Source organism: Thamnophis elegans, chromosome 10 (assembly GCF_009769535.1).
Source record: "Thamnophis elegans isolate rThaEle1 chromosome 10, rThaEle1.pri, whole genome shotgun sequence".
NCBI lineage: Eukaryota > Metazoa > Chordata > Lepidosauria > Squamata > Colubridae > Thamnophis > Thamnophis elegans.
In genome coordinates this window covers 29658597-29680672 of record NC_045550.1, presented here as the reverse complement: position 1 = coordinate 29680672, position 22076 = coordinate 29658597, and the positions used below count along the sequence as shown (strand labels likewise).

At 39.0% G+C, this 22076-nt stretch overlaps 1 protein-coding gene across 2 annotated transcripts in view; it reads left to right on the top strand.

Moving 5' to 3' along the window:
- Nucleotides 1-662: 662 nt before the first annotated feature.
- The window catches only part of ETV5 (ETS variant transcription factor 5), a 34308-nt gene continuing 12894 nt past the window's right edge, over nt 663-22076 (top strand). The window contains exons 1-7 of one of the 2 annotated variants that reach the window (XM_032225388.1): nt 663-765; nt 2465-2606; nt 2769-2856; nt 2936-2983; nt 3205-3255; nt 16835-16964; nt 19371-19658. In XM_032225388.1, the coding sequence (XP_032081279.1) occupies nt 2562-2606; nt 2769-2856; nt 2936-2983; nt 3205-3255; nt 16835-16964; nt 19371-19658 (650 nt within the window). In that variant the 5' untranslated portion in view covers nt 663-765; nt 2465-2561. The remainder of the gene's footprint in view (nt 766-2464; nt 2607-2768; nt 2857-2935; nt 2984-3204; nt 3256-16834; nt 16965-19370; nt 19659-22076) is intronic. The other variant, XM_032225389.1, reaches the window with a different exon arrangement.

Here is a 22076-nt window from a genome sequence, read left to right as displayed (position 1 = left end):
CAGACAGACTCGGGACGAGGGAGCAAGACATTCGCGGCCTTTGCAGCGTTGTCCCCCAAAACTCGCGGGACATCAGGAATGCCAAATCCCCAAAGCGGCTGGGAAGAGCAGCCCCAGTTTGGAGTGGGTTTTTTCTCTCTCAGCGTTTCCAGGGTTCCCAGACCTTGGGACGCAGTTCGCACGAAAGGGCATTTTCTAGGGCGATTTTTCTTCGTCCCTGGAGCTCTCTGTTTCGAGGCAAGAACGCAAAGGCAAAACCCAAAGCACAGGGCCGGTGAGCTCGGCCGATCTTAGTGCACAGCAGGCAAAATGCCACCGGGCTAAGCTACCGCTTTAAATCTTTCCCGGAGTCTGCCTCGCCCTCGGAACGCCAGATTTTTTTCCCCCTCCCTCCCTCCCTCTCTCTTTCTCTCTCTCTCTCTCTCTCTCTCTTTTTATGAATGAAAGGCTTCTCAACAAAAATATGTAAATTAAGGCCGACTTGATTGGCTACATTTCCCCGAATGAAAAAAAAAAGTTAGGCAGTTCATTGTTGCCGAGAGGCGGGACTGGGATGGCTCTGGGAGGTGTTCTGACATAGAAGTGCGATTGGGTGCCTGGTAGGGTAAACAAGCTGCGATTGACAGGCCGTGGCAGAGTTGTTGGGCCAATGGAGGGCGAAGCGAGGCGGGTTCTGGAGGCCGTTCGGGGGCTTGGATAGCAGCCCGAAGACGACACAGGGTTTCTAGCGACTGCACCGCGGCAGCGCGATAGTTCTAACGGCAGGTGAGGAGAGGCGAAGCTCGCTTAGCCTTCAGGCTTGGGGTGAAAAATCCGGGCCCAGGATGCTAAACTGTGGGGTCGGTGGGCTCGTGAGTTGCGGTGGGCGGCGGGAGCAGATTTTCGGAAGAGGGGGGGGGACACAGGTGTTTAAGGTGTCTCCAAGATGCTGAGGATTGCGGGATTTGCGGAGGATACACGCTGCGACTTTTAACTCGGGTCTGCTAGGATAAGGCCGGCTCTCGGGTGGGAATGAGAGAGCAAAGGGTTGCAAGAATGCATGGAAAGAGACAGTATGGCGAAGAATTGCGAGGGAAAGCTGTGCAGTCGCGCCGCCACTGGCTGCAGCAGGCACTGAGAGGATTGGTGGGTCTTTTTTTTTTTTTTTTTGTGAATGTGGGAGATTTTATGAATGGAGCTGGTTTTCTGTGAATGGAGCGCATGAGTGCGGGGGCGGGGGCTGAACCTTTTCGCGGCGTTCTGCTCGGGGGAGGGGGTGGCATATCTGAAGGCGTTTAATGAATGGAGTGCGTCCCTTGTTATTGTGAATGAGGCCCTGCGCTAGGGTTCTAGTTACGCTGTACCTGCTCCGGTTGTTTGCTCTGCCATTCATTAAAAAAAAAAAAACTTAGGCCAGATTCGCGCGCGGCGCGGGGGAGGGGATTGTAATTCTATTGTTTGGCTACGCGAAAGGTTTTTCAGGGTTTTTTTACAATAAGGTTCAGGAGAGGCAGAAGGAAAACGGCGGCGATAATGCAAAATGCGAAACAGTGAAAATGCTATTTAATCTTTCAGTTATTGCTTTAAATGTCAAACCTTTTAAAACCGATCGAGTAATTTAGAAATTAGTGGTTTTCTCTAGAATTCTAGTGATCAATTTCTGGATTTTTTTTTTTTTTTTTGCTGCATTTAGGAATAGTCTGCGACAGTTGATCTGCTAGGATAGGGATGAGCGTAAGCTGTTTTCTTACTACCCCTCCGGTGCTATAAAACTAAAGCTTTTCCAGAAGCTTTTCTTTAGAACATAAATGTTTTATTTTTGTCGACCATTTAGCAAAACCTGGCTGGACTAACTAGCTACAGAACAGGCTATTTAAAAGTCTTGAAAATTCAATCAATAAAACAAGAGCTGAGTTATTTAGTTCCCTCTGTCAGGAGTTATCTGAGATTTCTTAGTATTCTTTTGCTAAAACAGGAATATTGCAAGGGTATCCATCCTGAATTTATTTTGTAGGAAGTAAATAATGTTGAATGAAAATAAATTTAGTAAACTCATGCTTAAATTCTGGAAAATTACTTTCTCCGTTTATCTAAAATAGGTAGGCCTAGGCATCTTTCATCTGAAAGATGAAATCAACAGAATTGATTTTCTTTGCACTTGTTGCTATTTATATTCTAGCCCTAGGTCACATAGAAAGGAAAACGAACTTGAAAACGTATGACCCTTTGGTTTGTAATACAACGCTTTGTAATTGGAATTTGCTTTTTGTACTATCATAACTGTTTCCATAGTAATTCTGTGACACCACCAATAAAGTTGAGACTTATCTGTTGGTTGCAGAGAAAAATAAGATGATGGTTAAAAAATGAATAAATATAAGCAAAACTAGAGGAATAAAAGTACTATAATGGGGATTATAACAGATAATCCTCAAAAATTTTGAATTATGCTCTTTTTTTAAAAAAAAATCTCTCTTCTCTCCAGTTTTAAATCTGCCGGAGCTAGATTTTGAACCCTTCTTATCCTGGAATTGCTCAATGCTAAAACCATTCAAAGGAATATTTAAAAATCTGCAAACACAATGGATGGCTTTTATGACCAGCAAGTCCCTTTCATGGTTCCTGGGGTATGTATTGTATGGTTATATATATATATATATTATGCAACTGTTTTCTTCATACATGAAATTTCTCTATTAACACCTTCCTAAGTTTTTGTGCCAATTTTTATTTATTTATTTGCTATTTGCCCTTTGCAGCTATATATATATATATTTTGCTTTCATTAGAAATCTTGCACAGAAGAATGTCGTGGAAGGCCAGTGAATGAAAGAAAAAGGAAATTTCAGGACACTGATCTGGCTCATGATTCTGAAGGTAGACTCATTACCATTCTTGTTAGCACATTTAAACATTTTTGTAGCTTTTTAGTAGCCTTTTTTTTATTTTCTTTCAGAATTGTTTCAAGACCTTAGTCAGCTTCAGGAGGCTTGGTTAGCTGAAGGTAAATCCCATTGATATAACTTTCTACATTTTTATTGTTGTTTGTTAGCTGTTGATTCTAGTTATCTGTGAAACTTGTTGCTGCCATGGCATGGCCCTTTTCTATGCCTATCTCAGCCTTATCTGCAGTGCAAGCGAATGCATAGTCTTACATTTTTCAAAATACTTGGAGTTTGTTTATTTAACAGAAACCCAGTTCATTTCTTTTTTTCATTTTTGTAGCCCAAGTTCCTGATGATGAACAGTTTGTCCCAGATTTCCAGTCTGACAACTGTAAGTCACGTTCTTACTTTGATTTTCTTGCCCCAAAGACTACAAAAGATGATAAAATAGGTGACTTGTTCCCTGTTTGTGTGTCACTTTTATTAATAAAATGCATTTCCGGTGGGTGCATGTTTGTGGGATTTGTGAAGTCCTTGTGACTTGGAAGGGATGGGACTGAATAGGAAGGGATGGTGTTAGAACAGAGGTGGGTTGCTGCCGGTTTACTACCAGTTCACAATCCATGCATGTCGGGCGTGGGCCTGATGCGCGCTACATGCGCATGTGCTGTTAAATGTAAATTGTTCTGCGCGTATGCATAAAGTGAACTACGCATATGCAGTCACTGAAATCCAAAATGACGGCAGGGCAGTGGCGAGGGAACCAGTTCAGGGGTGTGGTGGCCATGAGTCACTGCCGGTTCTGTGACCCAGTCCTGATTTCCACTACCGGTTTGGCTGAACTGTGCCGAACTGGCATCAAACCACTTCTGTGTTGAAGGCTCTATTAATAATGGCCTTGCTTTTATTGAAGAACTTTGGAGCATTTGTGCAAAAATCTTTGAGGCTGCGCCTAACCTTGATTCCCACAGAATCCTTTCAAGCCCCCATGAATACTTCATAATGTAAGAGATATTAAAATCCACTCTCACACAAAAGCACTCTCACCAGCCCTGTGCCTCTTAATTCCCTCAGTGACTCTCCTAGCTATTATAGCTATAGCTCATGAAGCTATGAAGGACAAAGCTTTGCTGGTGAAACTTGAGCAGCTTTAGGGAGTATTAGTCATTGGCAAACCATGGTTCTGTGAAGGCAGCTACCAAGAGTGCTCCCGCTGCATCGCCAAGAGATTTCTGTCTTGTCTGTAGGGCTTAATAATCCATTCCTGGACCTGTTTATACCTCTTAACACATGTTTCATGCATAGTTTTCAGCTGTGGTCTTGATGCGCTGCAAGAAATGATGTCCTTAAACATCAGTGATCCGGCAGTATTTATTTGGGACGGGGCTTCTTTCATGTTTTTGATTTTGCTTAGCTGTTCTGGTTGCCACAGTATCTAAAGGCAAAAAAAAACCATAGCCTGCAGAGGAACGGATTCTTGATTTCAGCTCTGTCACAGCATGCAGTGGAATATCTTGTGCTACAGTAAATGCAGGTTAATTATTGTCTTTTGATTGCTTTGAAGTGAGTGGGAAAGTTGCCATGAGAGCTTCTCCAGACAGGCAACATGTTTGCTGGGGTTTGCTTGTATGTGTGTGTGAAAGATTGTGTGTGTGTGTGTCCCATCCCTTCCCTCCTTTGGAGATGAAAGAGAGCCTGGAGTAATAAATTTTCTTCCTATGTTGACATTCTAGCCCAACCCTTCCAGTTCTTGCTGGGAGCAGTAGAAACTGAAGTTAGGCCGTGTGTTAGGTGGTGTGGGAGGATCTGTTGCTAGCAGAGATGTGTTCAGATACCTCTCGGCAGGCTTTGCTAGCCCAGAACCTGAAGGATTATATGAAAAAAACCAAATGTTTTCTAAAAGATGGGTGGTCCAGTAAACCTGGCTTTCTTGCATTGGAGAAGCCAAAGGTACATTAATGGTGATCAGCATTCATGATAACCATGTTAATGGCAGAAAATACTGTATTTCCATTGGAAGCAGCTTTACATCTGAATGAATGGGGTTTTGCCTGGAATAGTAATTTGTTTGGTTAACGCAGTGTTAAATCCTTCTGGATTTGGATTTATTTTTAAAGTATCTAATTAAATGGTTCAAAAATCTACACTGTACAATATGGGTACCCAAACGTCTGAGAGTCACACCCTAAAAGTAGCTAATGGAGCAGGGCAAAAATTAGAGTCAATTTATATTGTGCTAAATTTAATTAAATATAATTAATATGGCATTGTTTTCATAATTTTCATTGATCACATGAAAAGTTCAATTTAATAATACCTTTTGGAGGTCGCTGGAGGCTGTGACAGAGGTTTCCAGCTGTCACGAAGCCTTGCAACCTCAAGTTAAGACGTCCAGGTTTCAACTGGTCTATAAATTATATTATCAACAATAAATTAAGTAAACTATAACTGATCTAAAACTCAGTTCCACAGAATTCACTGCGAGGCATTAGAATAATTTGGGAAGAGTTGAGCATTGCCTTTTTTAGAACAATATCTGGAGAGGAAAATCTACAGATCAAAGATCTCTCTTGCATTTGTGAAACCCAGTAGCAGTAAAGCTCGCTATAAAAGAGAGGAATGCTGTCATATAAGAAGTAAATGAATAAAGGAGGCACCATTTGCACATTGAAAGCTTTTTTTGAAGCTCTGCTTGCATGGTGTAGATTTATAGTGTATGATTCATGGTTACAATTATTATTGTGGATTCTGGCACAAAAGTCAACTGGTATGACTATTGGGTTAATCACAAACATGTTTACTTAGAAGTAAATCCCATTTAAACTGATGAGGCTTTGTGCCAAATGAATGGATATTACATCGGCGTTATTAAGGATATGGTTGGTTCTGTCCTTGTTTTAAATGCTTGTCTGCTATTCGGGGAGGATTAGTGTAAGTGTTTTAAATGTATTTTAAATTGTGGGAAGATAATGCAAGATTTTTCTTTCTTTTGATGCTTGTGATTATATAATTGCATAAATTCAAATTCTGGAGTACCTGGAGTTTATATAGAATATTTAGAGTATAATTTTTATGAAAGCAAAGGCACCAGTATGTCTCTCTGCGTGTCTTCCTCTAATTTAAAACTGTTAAAATAGTACGAACAGCAGCTATAAGTATTTCCCCCCAATCTAGTATTTTCCAGATGTCTTAGATACAGTTTCCTTCCCAAGAAGAAAACAAGTTGAGATAGACTGCTATAAGTTAATGTGCTTGCCTTCTTTTTTTACTTAAAAAAAAAACAATTTTTGATCTTACTCTCTCTATCCTTTTTAAAGTGCTTGTATCTTAATATACATTTCCTCTTTTTAATGAAGAAAGAAAGATAAAGTTGATAGCGTTTGTTGTGATGGTTCCAAATTGTTTTCCTTCCTCGCGGTAACCATTTGATTTAGGGAAGAAAGTTTCTTTCCCTAGGGTAGCAGTAACATAACTGCATAATTAGCACTATGTGGTGGGACACACCCATTGGAGGATGAGTGCTTCTGATATTACTTGTGACAAAACTTCTCTTTTTTTTTTTTTTTGCTCCGTCTGCACAACTGCATGGCTGGGTGATCATTTACAAATTCTTAAAAGGCAAAGTATGTCTTCTACCTCGTTATTTTCTTGGATCCTCTGAATGTGAATTATCTGGAATATCCACATATAGAAAGGAGTGAGATACAAAGTACACTCCTGTAGGGTTAAAATAGTACAGGTGCTGTTAAGTAACAATAGTTCTTTTAGTGAATTGAAAAAAGTGAACTGTGACTATTTTTCACAGTGGTCATAAATAACCGTTGTGGCATCTCCATGGTTATGTGATCAAAATTCAGACAGTTGGCAACTGACTCATATTTATGACGGTTACCCTGGGGTCATGTGATCACCTTTTTGGGACCTTTTGACGAGCAAGGTCAATGGGGAAGCCAGGTTCACTTAACAACTGCAGCAAAAAAAGGTCTTCAAGTGGGGCAAAACAACTGTCTCACTTAGCAACATAATTTTCGGCCTCAATTGTGGTTGTAAGTCAAGGACTACCTATAGTGCAAATATTTTAAATAATGTTTTGATAAATAGGTAATAAAAACAAAGCAAAACTGCTTGCTTGCCTTCATAGGTATTAAGCAAAGCTCTGAAGCTTTTGTGCACTATTATAGAGGAGCAATAGGGGAAGCCAGATGTGTCTCTTGTGATAGTTCTAAATTGGGAAGGTTTTTCCCTCTCCCTAGCCCAGAAAAAGAATTATCCATTTGTTCTTTTTGAATAAGAGCAACAGAGCAGAATACCTAAGCACTTTCCCCCTAACCTCCAAATGTTTTTCATTCTGATTTATGAATTGCTTCATTTGGGCCATTGGGAATTCTTTTTTGGCTAGGGTTCTGTTTTATGGCCTGCAGTCTGGGCTTGCTCCAAAATGTATGCTGGTCATTAAAATTGCAGTGAAAATTGGCATTTTATTACTGGTCTATGTCAGGAGAATTGTTTAGTTCTGTTTCTGCTGAACAGTTCTGTTTGGCACTTTAAAAATGAAGAATTGCATTTCCTTTTCCTTGTCAGAAAAACAGGCTGCTTCTTTTGAGTTATAGTTTATTTTAAATGAAGTTGTTTTAAGCTTGCCTTGCCTTTGATGCTCTGATTCTCTACGTATATGGAGGGGATTTTCAATAAGGAAAGTTAAGCATGTGATCCTCATAAAATGGCATAATCTAGCTGTATCACATGATTCAACTGGTTATATATTTTGGCTCATTTGATTTATATAAGGAAAAAGTCGAATGAGAAGTGGCGTTTTTGCAATTCTTTAACTGGACTGAGCAACCTCCCACTAAAGGCAGTTTAGTTTTGACTCTCTTTTGGCATCAGAGAATGGGGCAAAGCCACACTGGCATAAAGTACAATATGTACAACTCATTTGATAGTTTCAGCATTATTCGCTTACTTAGCTTCTGCCTGTGTATAAGATTAAAAACCTAAGACACCATTCATCTAATAATCTTATATTCCTGACTTTCTCCTGGCTTTGATCTGATGTGATCCATCTTAATAGTTATACCAACCACTTGTCTTTTCAGATTCTAATTATAGTGAGGATATTAGAACATATGCTTTCTCAGTACATGTATGCAGACATACAAAGATGTGTGTGCATGCATACACATAAGTGTGTGTGTATAATATAATTTGAAGGCACTCCAGAACTCTTTCACTGGGTGTTGGCGTGGGGGGGTCCAGACTCAATATTGCACACCTCCAAGTCCACTTTCCTGCTATTTGTAATTATTTTTATCTTTTTATCACTGTAATTATTGCAAATTCTAGTCATGGATTAAGTTTCATTGTTTCCTTGGACTATCAAAGAAAAAAACATGATTTCTTTTTTTTTGGTCTTGGCTTATTGAAGGTTTTTGAAATATTTGGCAGCGATGTATTTAAAATACTTTTTCCCTTTTTCCTTTCAGTCCATTTGAATGTTAGCAAGAAGTTATATAAACAAGGTTAAATATCCCTGGAAGAGCCAGCTTGGTATATTAGTTAAGAAACTGGGAGATGGTGAGTTCTAGTCTTGTCTTGGGCACAAAGCCAGCTGGGTGACCTTAGGCTTCTCAGTCTGCCTCAACCCTAGGAAAGGGGCAATGGCAAGCTACTTCCAAAAAACCTTACCAAGGAAACAGGAGGGAGTAGTCTAGATAGTTGTGAGGAATCAACACAATTCCAGTTTAGCCCCTTTCCAGTTTTTGTTTTCATCCAGCAGATCTTTGCATAGGCCATTTGTTTTACAAAGGGGGGGGGGGATCATATCTCTAACTGACATATGAAAAAAATGATCTGCCCAGACAAGTTCTGGATAACTTCCTAAAATGTTTGATTGTAAATTTCTGTTACCCTTTGTATGACGAGAGCTGGCACAGAAAAGAGAGAGAAAGGATCTGGTTGATTGCTTAATTGGGCAGCAGTGAAACTGTCTCCTGTAATCTGAAGTATTTTAGGCAGTATGGATTATAAATCCTGTCATCCCAATTCAGCAAACTAAATTGTGCCCGAACAGATTTGGAAGGCAGCAGGTTGTTGACTATTGGGGGGGGGGGGGGAGTTTGTAGGTGTTAAAAAAAACTTTGCCTACTGAACACAATGATGCCTAAGATTTGTGTTTATTCAGGTTTAAATGTATATGAAAATTTCTGAATTAGTCCTAGAATTTATTTAAATTTAATAGAAGACAATGCTAGCTAAACAATTTTCCATCAAAATTTCATTAAGCAATGTAATTAATACTTCGTTGCTCAGTCTCACAGCATCCCAAATCAATAGTTCCTCTTTAATTAGTATTAATGTTCCTTATCTAAGAACAAATGCAAAATAATGCACAAAAATAATAGCTGGTTGCTCTTTTCATGATCCATTTTAGCATGGTAATTTTTGCATCAAATTCAAAATGTGGTAGAGTGTAATTTAAAAAATAGCCAAGAGTGATTCCTGAGTTCATGTCCAGTTAATACCCTAATTCCAGCCTAGATCAGACTTAAAAACATAATGAATATAAAGAAACATGGGTTTCTTTATATTCATATCCATTAATCATTATAATTCATTCAATTATAATCAATTATACATCCAATAATTTGCGATAAGGCACTGTTCTGAGGAGGTGAGCAATGGGTGGAGCTGTACACTGTGATGGGGAAGGGTGAGGAGACAGTGTGTAAGATGATTTGATGTATATACTTATAATTATCTCACAGCACTTAGGGTTGTTTCCAGTGATAAAACAATAATTTAAAAAGCATTAACGAAACATTAAAACAAGCTTAGAACTAAAAGATTATTATTAATGGTAAAATTATTTAAGCAACTTTGATAGGGTCATTCAAATATCAAAATAACGCATTTAGCCACTTTCTACAGAAAGAGAGTTGCCTGTTTTTCCAAAGCTCTGATGCTGCTATTGAAAAAGTTTGTCATAAACATATGGTCTAGCAACTTCACACGGTTAGCAATCACTCACTCCTCAGCAGATCTCAAATTGTGATATGGTCAGTACTGAATGAGGCACTGTTTCAGATATCCAGGTCCAAAGCCATTTGAGATAAAGATAAATACAAAGATAAAGGTCAGCATATTAAATTGGGCCTGGTATACTGTTGAAAGCCAGCGTTATACCTGCAGAGCAGAAATAACATATTCCCACATTCTGTGCCCATATCCTTTCCTGGCTGCAATATCCTGCACCAACTGTAGTCTCAACTGACTTCAACAGCAGCTGCACATCAAATGGATTAGAATAATCCAGCCAGAAGGTTACCAGTCTGTACATTGCTAAGGTCAGGCTATCTTCATCCAGTAATGGCAGGAGTTAACTTTACCAGTTGTACATAGGTGCTCCTGGTCATTAAGGTCAAATTTACATCCATTGACAATTTGAAATCCAAGAGCACTCCCAAATCCTACGTGTTGGACTACATGACAGGAGTAAGGAATGGGTAATCTGGAAGAGTCTTTTAAAAAAACCTTTTCTCTTTATGTTAATAGGGACTGTACTCTGTTCCAACCTTGATTCCATCACAATCATTGGGAATATTGTAGCTGTAGTCTAATTTAACCCAGCTGTAATCTGGAACCCAAGATTGGGAGCTATTCTTGTAGACTTTTTGCCCCTTCAAGAACCTATTTTTTTTTGCTCTTACTTTCAGCAACCAAACCTCTCTGCCAATTATTCGTGCTGTGGTAGTTCTTGAACAAAACAAGTGTGTTACACTGGGATTGTAGTTTGAACTTCTTAATTCTTGTCATAAGTAGGGATACAAGAACTGCTGAAAGGAATTGAGGGAGTACGACATCCACAAGCAATAAGACAAATAAGCTTAATGGGCAGCAAAGAAAAAGTTACTTTTTAAAATATGTTTTAGGGTTTTTTTTCTTTCTCCTTGTCAAGGGGCATTTCCGGACCTCACCACAAGTTATGTTGCACAATCATTTGGGTTTGCAGCGAACTCTGTGAAATAGCTAGCTCCTTCTTATTTATTCAGGACATTTCTTCAGTGTTTGAATTCCTTACATAAACATCCACAGTACAAGCTCCTCTGTGTAGGACAGCTGGTCTCTGTTATAATCTTAAGTATCATTTCCCTTCTCCTGATTGGTAGTGCTCAGCTGTGAGGATAGAGGGTTTTTTGTGAATGGATGGAGTATTCCAAATTGGTTGTGAATGGAGGGCGGTGCCTTCTTTCAGCCTCCCTCCCCCCCTTCTTCAATGAATAACTAAGCTCCATTGTGCTGCTGGCAGAAAAACAACAGTTCAGACAACACCGAGGTTGTTGGAAAGAAACATGCTTGTGACTGACAGCTGGAACACCTCCAATGTGAGTTTCCTGCTGTTTGCTGTTCAGCAAGGCCCTGCCTAATAGGAAGAGGGTGGGGAGAGGGGAGAGGGTAATTTTAAGGGAAAAAATTAACACTTGAAATACCAGAAGACAGCCAATATGAATGGTGACTAGAGACATGTACTGTAATTCTTTTTAAAAAAAAAAACAGGTTTTGATCACCTACAGTACACTATTCATTGATTTGGTGGGAGACAAAAGATAGCTGGAGCCTTTCCTTGAAAATGAATTCTGGTCTTAATTTTGCCCTTGAGAAATATTGTATGCCAAGAAGCTCTGAGATCTCCTGTTTTGTCTTCCTACATAATTAATTATTTGGATAAGTCCCACTTCTGTCACTCAGATTCATTCCTGGGAAGTGATCCACAATGCAGGAGTCAGAGTTTCTAAATCTCTTGCAAAACGAGAGTACTAATTGTTAGTGATGCCCGAAAGCTGTCGCATCCAGGCAATCTGCTTGTGGTGTAATAGCTGTATACTTAGTCTTAGGGGATGGGGTGGATAATACTCCACTTCTGGCCAAGTAAAGCTGTTTTGTAAAAACACTATTTAGGTAGAAAATTCTGATGCATATGCCTTTTCCTTAAATGTTTTCTCCTAGAAATTATGTTATAGCAATAGCAGTTAGACATATACCGCTTCATAGGGCTTCCAGCCCTCTCTAAGCGGTTTACAGAGTCAGCGTATTGCCCCCAACAACAATCCGGGTCCTCATTTTACCCACCTCGGAAGGATGGAAGGCTGAGTCAACCCTGAGCCAGTGAGATTTGAACAGCCGAACTGCAGAACTGCAGTCAGCTGAAGTAGCCTGCAGTGCTGCATTTAACCACTGTGCCATCTCGGCTCTTCCACTGCGCCACCTCGGCTCTTTAAATATGTATTGATTGTTTTAAAAGTTAAAGGTATCAGAGCTTCATGGATTAATAGTAGGATAATGGCACATGTGTATGTCTATATGTGTACATTAACATTTTTGGGTATTTCCAAAAGTGAAGCCATTTAGTCATCAAAAGAGGGCCTATTGCACGTTTCTCCTCCTTTTGAATTACCTGGATTAAGGACCTAGGTAATCATCTTCTCAATGGTGTCCTCATTTTATAGAATACCCTCCCCAGTAGTATGGATAGCCCTGTCCCTGCTGGTCTTTCATGAAGAAACTAAAGCAGTTTTATTTGATCCTGGCTTAAGCCCTTATATTAGGTAAATTTCATAATTGCTGGTTTTTAATTGTAACACCTTTACTGTTTTCAATGACTTTCATCTTGTTTACTTGCATTGTTTACTGTGCTTAGAGTATAATTAGTTACTATTGACTTTTAATGATATTAATTTTAATTTTACTGTTTACAATAAGAATTTTGTTTCTGTATTTGATTTCCTTTTACCCCACCCAGACTGCTAAAATAGATTACAATAATACTAAATAAATTATATGTTCTTTCCTTACGTAATTTGAAATTTTCCTAAAGAAATCTATAGAATGAGTGGAAGTAGGAATGTACATTCTTTTAATGTTTCAGACTAAGTTCAGGACTTGCTAGCTTTCAGGTTATTTAGAGATTGAATAATTGAAGTAGGAAAGTGTACTTCCAAAATCTAGAAATTGAATAAATATACCGTGTTTCCCTGAAAATAAGACAGGGTCTTATTTTCTTTTGACACTCCCCCCAATAAGTGCTTGGCCTTATTTTGGGGGAGGTCTTATTATTTTTGAGGTGCAGGAGGTGGTGAGTGTGGTCACCTCATGGCTGCTGTGTGTTGCAATATTTTCACGGAGGGCTTATTTTAGCGCATGCGCTCAAAAGCCCGACTGGTCTTATTTTTGGAGAAACAGGGTACTTTTTTTCCAAATGCTCTAAACATTTGGATAATTGAGGTATGGGTTACAAACATTGCATGCACCAAGTTCCAGGTTCAATTTCTTGCAGTTCTAGATGGACTGGGAAGAGAACCCTTATCTGAATATTTGAAGATCAACTAACACATTGTGCTGAGCTAGTTTCCCTAAACCCATAATTCAGAGACTATGCAAGTTTCCCAAGTCTTTTTACCTCTTCTGCGCCTTCCCAAATTGTGCTGCTAAAATTCAGCAGTCAGTGGGACAGAGATGGTTTGTTTGCTTTCCTCCAAATTAGAACTAACATGGGCAATTGTCCAACAGATTAGCCTATCTGTTTTTAATTTTGAAAGAAGGCCAAAAATCTCAATCCTGCCTCTTACAACTTTGTCATCCTCTTTTTTCCGGTGGCCTTTGGTGCCACTCCAAAATTATAACCTTGTCTCACCTGTGTTAAGTCTTACTTAACAATGGTTTGTTGAATAATTCAAAACTGCTTAGGCTGCAACTTGGGATAAACCACAACTCATATTTTATAAACCATATTAGCTGTGTTTACACAATCCACAAAGTCAGAAGCAGATCATCTTGTGTGGTAGTGTAGCATATGAACCTGTTCCATATATACAATATGGAGTTAGGTGGTTTAATAGACTGAATGCTACATAAGTGCTATGTCGTTTCTTTCTTTTCCCTTTTGCTGAACCAACGTTTCAGGTAAAGCATTTTTCTTGTGAGGGGAAAAACAGCATTAGTTCCACTTTGAAATGTATCCAGCTAGATGCTTGAACAACTCATTCTTGGCTTGAGGCTTTTTCCAGTACCACGATAAATCTGCCATGTAGTTGTTCTCCAAAGGTGGGGGGAGCATTGAAGACAAGTTCCTATAAGGATAATTAGCTCTAGTAGGAAATGAGGAGCGTCGCTAAGATTGAAAGCAGCTATAGGAATCATAATGAAGCAAGTGCTGGGGAACAGATATGTGATAACACAGCTAAATATTGGGTTGTACATATGGGTATTCTCTTAAGATACTTTGATAATATAGAAGTAATTGCATTGAACTATTCTCCCTGGCAACCTTCCCTTCCCTGTGGCCCTAAGTATAATTTACCCTTTGCTATGATTGAAGCAATGGTTAATCCTCGAAATGCCTTTTTTGGTCCTCCACATTTAACGCCAGCTTTTCAGGGTGTGTTCAGATTGGTGCACAAACAAATCCCAGTTGGACTTAAATGGCAGAGTACAGCTGATCAGCATATAAATGATGAATAGTCAGAGATGCTATGTGCATCATCTTTCCATGGGTGCTTGCCAAATGCTAACTTGTATTGAGAAGAAGCAGGCAAGACTCACATGTCCTCTGCTAATTTCTGGCATCAGTCTAACTGGGCATGTTCCTTTTCCATCTTGTTTTGTATTGTAGCTATAAAAGATTGCACTTAAGAGCCTCCCTTGAAACAAAAAGGCTGTTATTCTATCTTAGAGTCAAAGTACTTATGCTGACCTGCAATACATCTTTAAATCAACAATTTCTTATCCAACATGATGGCAAATCTGATGTTTTCCAGGGGATTTGGGTTGGGTTCCTTAATAACTAAGACTGATGAGAATTGAAGTTCAAAGTGTCTGGAGAATAGCATCTTTAGGAAGTGTGATGTATTCACTGGCACCTCATGAAGAAAGCTACATAATATCAAATTCTGCAATCTATGTGGCTTCAAAAAATACCTTCCAGGCCTGACTGTATACATGATCCAGTTTACATTTCTTCAAGCGTACAGTACACTTGCCTAAGTGGGAATGTTTCCCCCCCCCCATTAAAAAAAAGCCCAGTATAAACCTTAAAAGGAGAGAAACATACTGTAAAGGTCATCTGCTTTCTATTGGTGTGCCCAAATAGATGATCTCATGCTGCCCAATAGGAGCATCTCTGCTACCCTGTAGATGATAAGTAGGGGAAAGCAAGCACCCACAGAACAATATGTTTAATATAGACACCAATCCATAGTTAAAATAGCCATCGGCTAAAATAAAGAATCTAATCTATGAGAATCTAAAGAATCTAAACCTGTGAGAACAAATTGTTGACAGAGGCTTTGCTACAAACAGAACGGACCTTCCCAGTTTGACTTGGCAGTATTGTTGAATCCACATAATCCTGGTTTAGTAACTATCATGATAGATTTAGTGTGGCTGCTTTTTGTTGCTGCAGTTTTAGTACAAAGAAACTATGTTTATGCCACTTGCATTGGGCGCTCAAACTGTCTTGTGTAATAATACAAAGATACCACTGTCCATATAGTGCTCCAAGTACTTTTCAAAAAACCTGATCCCAGGGAAGCTTTTGTTGAGTTCAGAGCTGTGTATTTTTAGAACCAGTTAAGCTGGAGTTGTCATGACTAGTATTAAAGCAAGGTGTTTCTTCCTAATGAGGTCATTTCCTACTTTGGAATTGATCTCCCAGCCTTGGCATGGATAGATTATTCTTCTTGTCAAATCTTGCTTAAAAACGGCAATGCCGTGAAAAATAATTCCCTCTCAAAGGTATGTGGGAATGTCAGGATACCTTATTTGAAAGATGCAGTTGCCAGCATTTTTTTCCCTTTCAATGGCAAATGAGGATGGGCACTTTCTCAAATCAGTTAGATCTCCTGGCATTTGCACAGTGTTTTGTTACATCGGCATAAAGACAGATTCAAGGTGCAAAGTTGCATTGCATCCTTTGCAATGGTTATACTGCATTTAATTGAATGTTCTTCTCCCACCATCTTATTTTCATTTTTTTTTAAGTTTTAAACAGCTGTGACATTATTTTAATTGTTGGTTGTATGCCACTCAGACATTTTCTGTGAAATAGGCAGCCATATGATTTTTTTAAAAAAAATAAATGTATGCACACATACCTACAGTGATCTCAGAAATCTGTGTACCTCATAAAGTATTATTTATGAGTACTGGAATTCGTGGATTTAACTTCTTTTGCTTTTTATTAAGTTGGGGTTAGGCTTAATATTTCAATAAATTGTTCAAAGTGTGCTTATTCAATTCTTTGTTTTCTAGTATTATTCCTTTTGTCCAATACTTAGCTGCAGTCAAGCATGGTGTTATTTTCTAGTACTACTCAGGTTGTACTTTATGTTGGGAAGCTGGATTGGCATTAGAAGAAAAAGATGTTTGAGCTCCATAGTTCTACTGAAATTTCATTCCAGATTTGCTTCTGAGTGTAGTATCAAAGCGTACACTATCATATTCCAAGTTCGCTTGTGCTCACAATTTTGTGCTCTTGGTTTCCCTTATTAACTTGGACAGAACTAACTTCAGGAATGCGAAGTCAAAAATCTTTCTTATTCTGGACAATTGCCAACCCAATTCTCATTAGTGGCCTTATTTTTTCCTCTACTTCCTTTCATATTGCTGTTGCAACTAGTTTTGTTTGCTGCTACTCAGCACTTAATTTTTCTTTTCTTTTCTGGGTATTAACATGAAGAAACGTTGTGTCATTTATAAATTCCCCATAGGAACAATATATAATTATAGAAACTAAAATATGCACTCCTGTAAGATTCAGTAACATTTTAAAGAAAATATGTACTATATGCTGTAACTCAGGACCTATAAGTAATATGTGGTTGTCTGTATGTAATGAATGTAGATAGGAATTTAAGTTACACATCATGTATCTAGTTTATGACACATGCGTTGATTTTCTTCCATTGTTTTTAATCCAGTGGTACTTCATGCGCCACCACCAGCTAAGATTAAGAGAGAACTACACAGCCCGTCTTCAGAGCTGTCCACCTGTAGTCATGAGCAGGTGCTCTGTGCTAACTATGGAGAAAAGTGCCTCTACAATTATTGGTATGTAGAATCAGTTTGCAAAAGCACTGTTAAATGATTGACAGTTCCTAGGAACTGAACCAGACCCATTTGAATAAACAAAGAATTTCCATCCATTGATTAAAAATATTAATCGGTTACATCGACAGTTTAATCAAGAATTGATTAAAAACACTTGAAAGAGAGTTGGAGTAGGAAAATAGGAAGAATAAAAAGTAGTATTGGTACTGCTTTGGCAAGACGGCCCCATGATAGCATTTTTTGTATGGTTGGATAATTTATTATAACTTTGTTTTAATATTTAGTTGCTTGATTTCTGGGGGGAAATGTGCAAACAGTAGACTTAGACCTTTTTGTCTTACAAAATGAAACCACTACTTTGGCAAGCTATGCCAAGACAAGCCACCTCCCAGGAGAGCTGCTCCTGAAGCCTTATAAGCTTAATTATTTACCTGGAAAGCTATTGGCAACTTGATAGTAGCATCTATGCTCAAATGCAAGGCACTGGGCATAGATTTGGATTCCTGTGGCCTTCCTCTGGCCTCTTCCAATGCAGTATAACTCAAATCAGATAGCTTGAGCAATGGGAAGCTGTTTTGATGGGGGAGTATCATATTTTTCAGAGTATAAGACACACCTTTTTTCCTAAAAAAAGAGGGTGAAAATCTGGGTGCATCTTATACACCGAATACAGCATTTTTTTGCCTCCCAAAGCCCCGACCCTTCACCAAAATGGCCGTTCATACCCATGGAGGCTTTCAGAGAGCTCCTGGGGGCTGGGGAGGGCAGAAATGAGCAAAAAAGGGGGTGGTTTTGGCCCCCCGGCCCCCAGCAGCACTCTATAAGCCTCCATAAGGCTATGCAGGCAATTTTTTTGACAAAAATGGACCCATTTTCATGAAAAATGGGCTGTTTTTTGCTTGTTTTTGACCACCCCCCAGGAGCACTCTGCAAGCCCCCCCCCCGGCTATTCATGCCTTTTTGGGGGAGGGAAAGGGCCCCTTTTCGGGAGGTTTGCAGAGTGCAAAAACTTTCATTTTCCTTTTGGAAAGCTCTTTAACTGATTGATGAGAATTACATTGATCAAGTTCTGTGCCAGCAGAAACATCTACCTATCTACTGTATTTCTCTCTATCTCTATTTCTTTCTGTCTATCCCTCTACCTACCTACCTACCTACCTACCTACAGACACTCTCTCTCCCTACGTATCTACTGTTTCTCTATCTCTCTCTTTCTCTCTCTCTCTCTCTCTCTCTATCCCTTTATCTACCTACCTATCTAGCTACCTAACTACTCTCTCCCTACCTATCTACTGTATTCCTCTCTCTCTCTATCCCTCTACCTACCAATCTACCTACTCTCTCTTTCTCTCTCCCTATCTACTGTATTTCTCTCTCTCTTTCTATTTCTCTTTATCCCTCTACCTTCACACTATCACTCTCTATCCCTTTACCTACCTAACTACTCTCTCTCCCCCCCTACCTATCTACTGTATTTCTCTCTCTTTCTCTCCCTTTCTCTCCCTATCTACCTACCTACTTTTTTTTACATTTGCTTCTTCAAAACCTTGGTGTGTCTTATACTCTGAAAAATACGGTAATTGTAACAACTCTATTCTGTATTCTGAATTGTTTACCTTGCTAACCCCATGCCTTTTTGTAACATCACCCACCCACAAATCATTGTAAGTTCTAACATGGCGCTTCTGATATTCTAAAATAGCTTCCTTCAACCTAGTGCTTTTGAAGTTATGTTAGAGTGGCAGCTGCCAAAGTAGCATTAAACACTTTTATAAGTCATTAAGCTAGGGAGAGCTGCTATAACCCAAGAAATAATTTCAATATTTACTGGATTAATACCTGTTGTACCTAGCAGTCTTGTTCATAGAGATAGTAATGGCTCTGTATGTTGCCAAAGGTTTAAACTAACTTTATTTAATTATTGCAAGTAATTGCAAGATTTTCACACAAGTGTATATGAGTGCACACTCATAGGGGTAGGTGGTAGGAATTGCACCAGGGCAACCTGCAGAATGATTGGTATCAGTCCTGTTTGCTCTCCTGATTAAAATTGGTTCTTAATTATTCGAGGTGGGGACAAAGGGGGGGAGGGAAGGCACTTGTGGGGGAGGGATTTGTTCCTTAGGAAAGAAGAGAATGCACACAATCGGAAGCTACAATTATGCCTGAGAAAATTGTAAGAAAAGTGTTTTAAAATGAGCCCTATGACTCAGCCTGTTTGTCGCTTACTTGAAGTACAAAGATTCCCTTGGGCCTGTGATCGGCCTTAACTGTTACTTCCTGACAACCATGAAATGCAAACAACTCCCAACTGTCAAGGACTTGAAGCTGAAGCTGAGTAAATGGTTCCTGCCTGTTTTAAATTGTGCTTCTTTTCTCTTCTTTTTTTCTCTGCTCTCTGAACAGTGCCTATGATAGGAAGCCCCCCGTTGGGTTCAAGCCATTAACTCCGCCCACTACCCCAGCTTCACCTGCACTTCAGAGCGGCGCCCTTCCGCCTCCACCTCTGCCCGCCACACCTGTGCAGACTCCTGCACATGTCAACCCAGCAGGCCCATTGCAGGGTGCCCCTCCTCCCACCCCTCACCCTCTTCAGGAACCAAGGCAGCAACCCTTTGCTATACCTCGACCACCTCATCAGCCTATCCAGATGCCAAAGATAATGCCTGAAAACCAGTACCCAACAGAACACAGGTAAAGGGGGTGGGGGCTTCCCCCCCACTTGGAGGATGTTTTTTTCTGGTCCAAAGGCCTTGTGACCTGACAGACATCATATTTTGCTTGCTCATTCTATATCCCATTTCTTGAGTTGAAAACGGTGTGTGTGTGTGTGTGTGTGTGAGAGAGAGAGAGAGAGAGAGAGAGAGGGATCATCTTCCTCACATTCTCTTGTCCAGTTTGTCCCACAACAATTCCATGAGGCAGGCTGGGCTGTGAGAGGGTAAACTGGTTGAAATTACCCAGGGAGGTGCTAAGGTTGAGTGTGAAAATGAAGCTGAGCCCCTCAGGTTCTGGTCTGTTGGTATTGCTGAAAGTGTATCATTCTTTTGATACATGTCTGCCCAAAAACCCAGATTATTGTCAAAAAAAATTTACTATAAGAATGCACACATTTTAATCTCTATATTCTCAGGTTGTTCGAGAATGTTCCCTCTGATTCATTTAAGTTGGGAAATATATCTAAAATGGGATCAACAATTCAAATTTCAGATCAATAGTTCATACTTTCTTTTCCTTGTTCAATAGTTAAGGAAGCCAGCTACTTCTTGGCAGTATATATAGACTGATGATGTTAAAGAGTTAAGTGGCTGACATTCTGAATGAATCATTTTAATCAATGGCCCTTGGCCTTTTTCTTCACTATACACATTGTATTACATGTAATTTATTACATTTATTATTTGATTTTATTTAGAACCATCAGAGGAAAACATGATCTTGACCTTATAAAATATTTACTGGTCAATATTTGAATCTTCCTCTTTGAAATATGCAACATGTTTTTATAGCCTGCCCTTCTGTGAAACTTTCAAGAGACTTCACCATTTCAGAATGTTAATCAAACAGACTGAAATTATTTTAAATGTTATGTCTTGTTCGTCAGAAGACATATTAATACTAATGACCGGAGTGATATTTGCCATTGTTGGATTTTTCATGAAATTTATCCTATTTTTTTCACATTTTTCAATGTTTCAGATCTGGATATTCTTACCCAAATAGGAGGTTGTGTTTTCAAAATACTCTAGGCTAGCATGTGATTGAAAGACAAGACATGTTAAAGCTTAACAAGATGGGATTACTTACCCCCCAAAATATGTTCATATTTATGACAAATCTCCATCCAAGTTCCTTAAATAAATTTGGTTCCTCTCTATTGCCAGAACCTCAGGTTGCTTTTAAGACTGCCAGTCATATCTCCCAGTCCCTAAGTTCCCAGTGACCTTAAAGCTATTCGGCTTGATTCCATCTGGAAGTTCCTCTTCCTGGAGAAAGCATACCAGTGCAATTCTAGAGTTACATTTGAGAAGGTTAGAAGGACACAGATCGGAAGTAGCATAATCTGGGCCTGTCAGCTGCAGTAGGTCATATTTCAAAGCTAAATTAAGGTCATGTGCCTCTGGAAGCTTGGGAAACAAATTGATTGATCACAATCACTTTTCAAGGTGCAAGGATGTGAACGGATGTGCCTAATTTACTACTGTAGCCTCCGAGAGTTCAAAACCAAGAATATTGGGATTTTGGTTGCATATTTGTTTAGTCTCCACTGAAATTCACCCGGATTCCTCAAAACCAAGATAGCAGTTGCAGAACTTAATTTTTGCAAAAACATAAGTTCTAACATTACTTTTTTTAAAAAAATGTTTTGTTTTGTGAAGCATCTAGTTATATTTATATAAAAATAATTTTTGGTGCATGTAGATGCAACCTCTGTGTATTCCATACAATCCACAAGCATTTCGGATCATGCATAATTTTTTCAGCAACTGATGGCTAAAACATTTAATCCTTAGTTGTTTTGAGGCAAAATAGCAGCTATATATAATTTGGAATTATATAGACACATGCTTGCTTTGTTGAAATGAAATGCATATAGTCAAACTTATCATTTCCTATTCCTTTGGCAAAAACAAACTACTCGTTACTTTTAGTGAATACATGTTTGTCCAGATGAAGGTCATATTTGCTACAGATAAGTTAGTTCATTCCCCTTGATTCTGCTCCTTTAGACTGTCTGACAATTTAGTTCTCTCCTGGTACTACTTTGATCCAATTCAGCTGCTTTTCATTAAACATTAGACATCCAGATTTTGTTTTGAAACAATATTGAAGCAAATAAAGTAAAGAAATAAGTATTAAACATTGAAAATCTAACAATATTCTGTATCAGATTATATAGTTTCACTTTGGGATAAGAGGGTGTTTTCTTGGCAAGTCTTATCCATCTTTGCCCTAATTACTGAAAAATATAGTTCCTGTCCCTATTGGGTCCTTTTCTTTTCATATAGGATTTCTTCCAACAGGCTTTTTCTGTACTAGTGTATAGCTTTCATTGTAAATACCCTATATTTTATTGTGCTAATAGCAATAGCACTTAGACTTATGTACCGC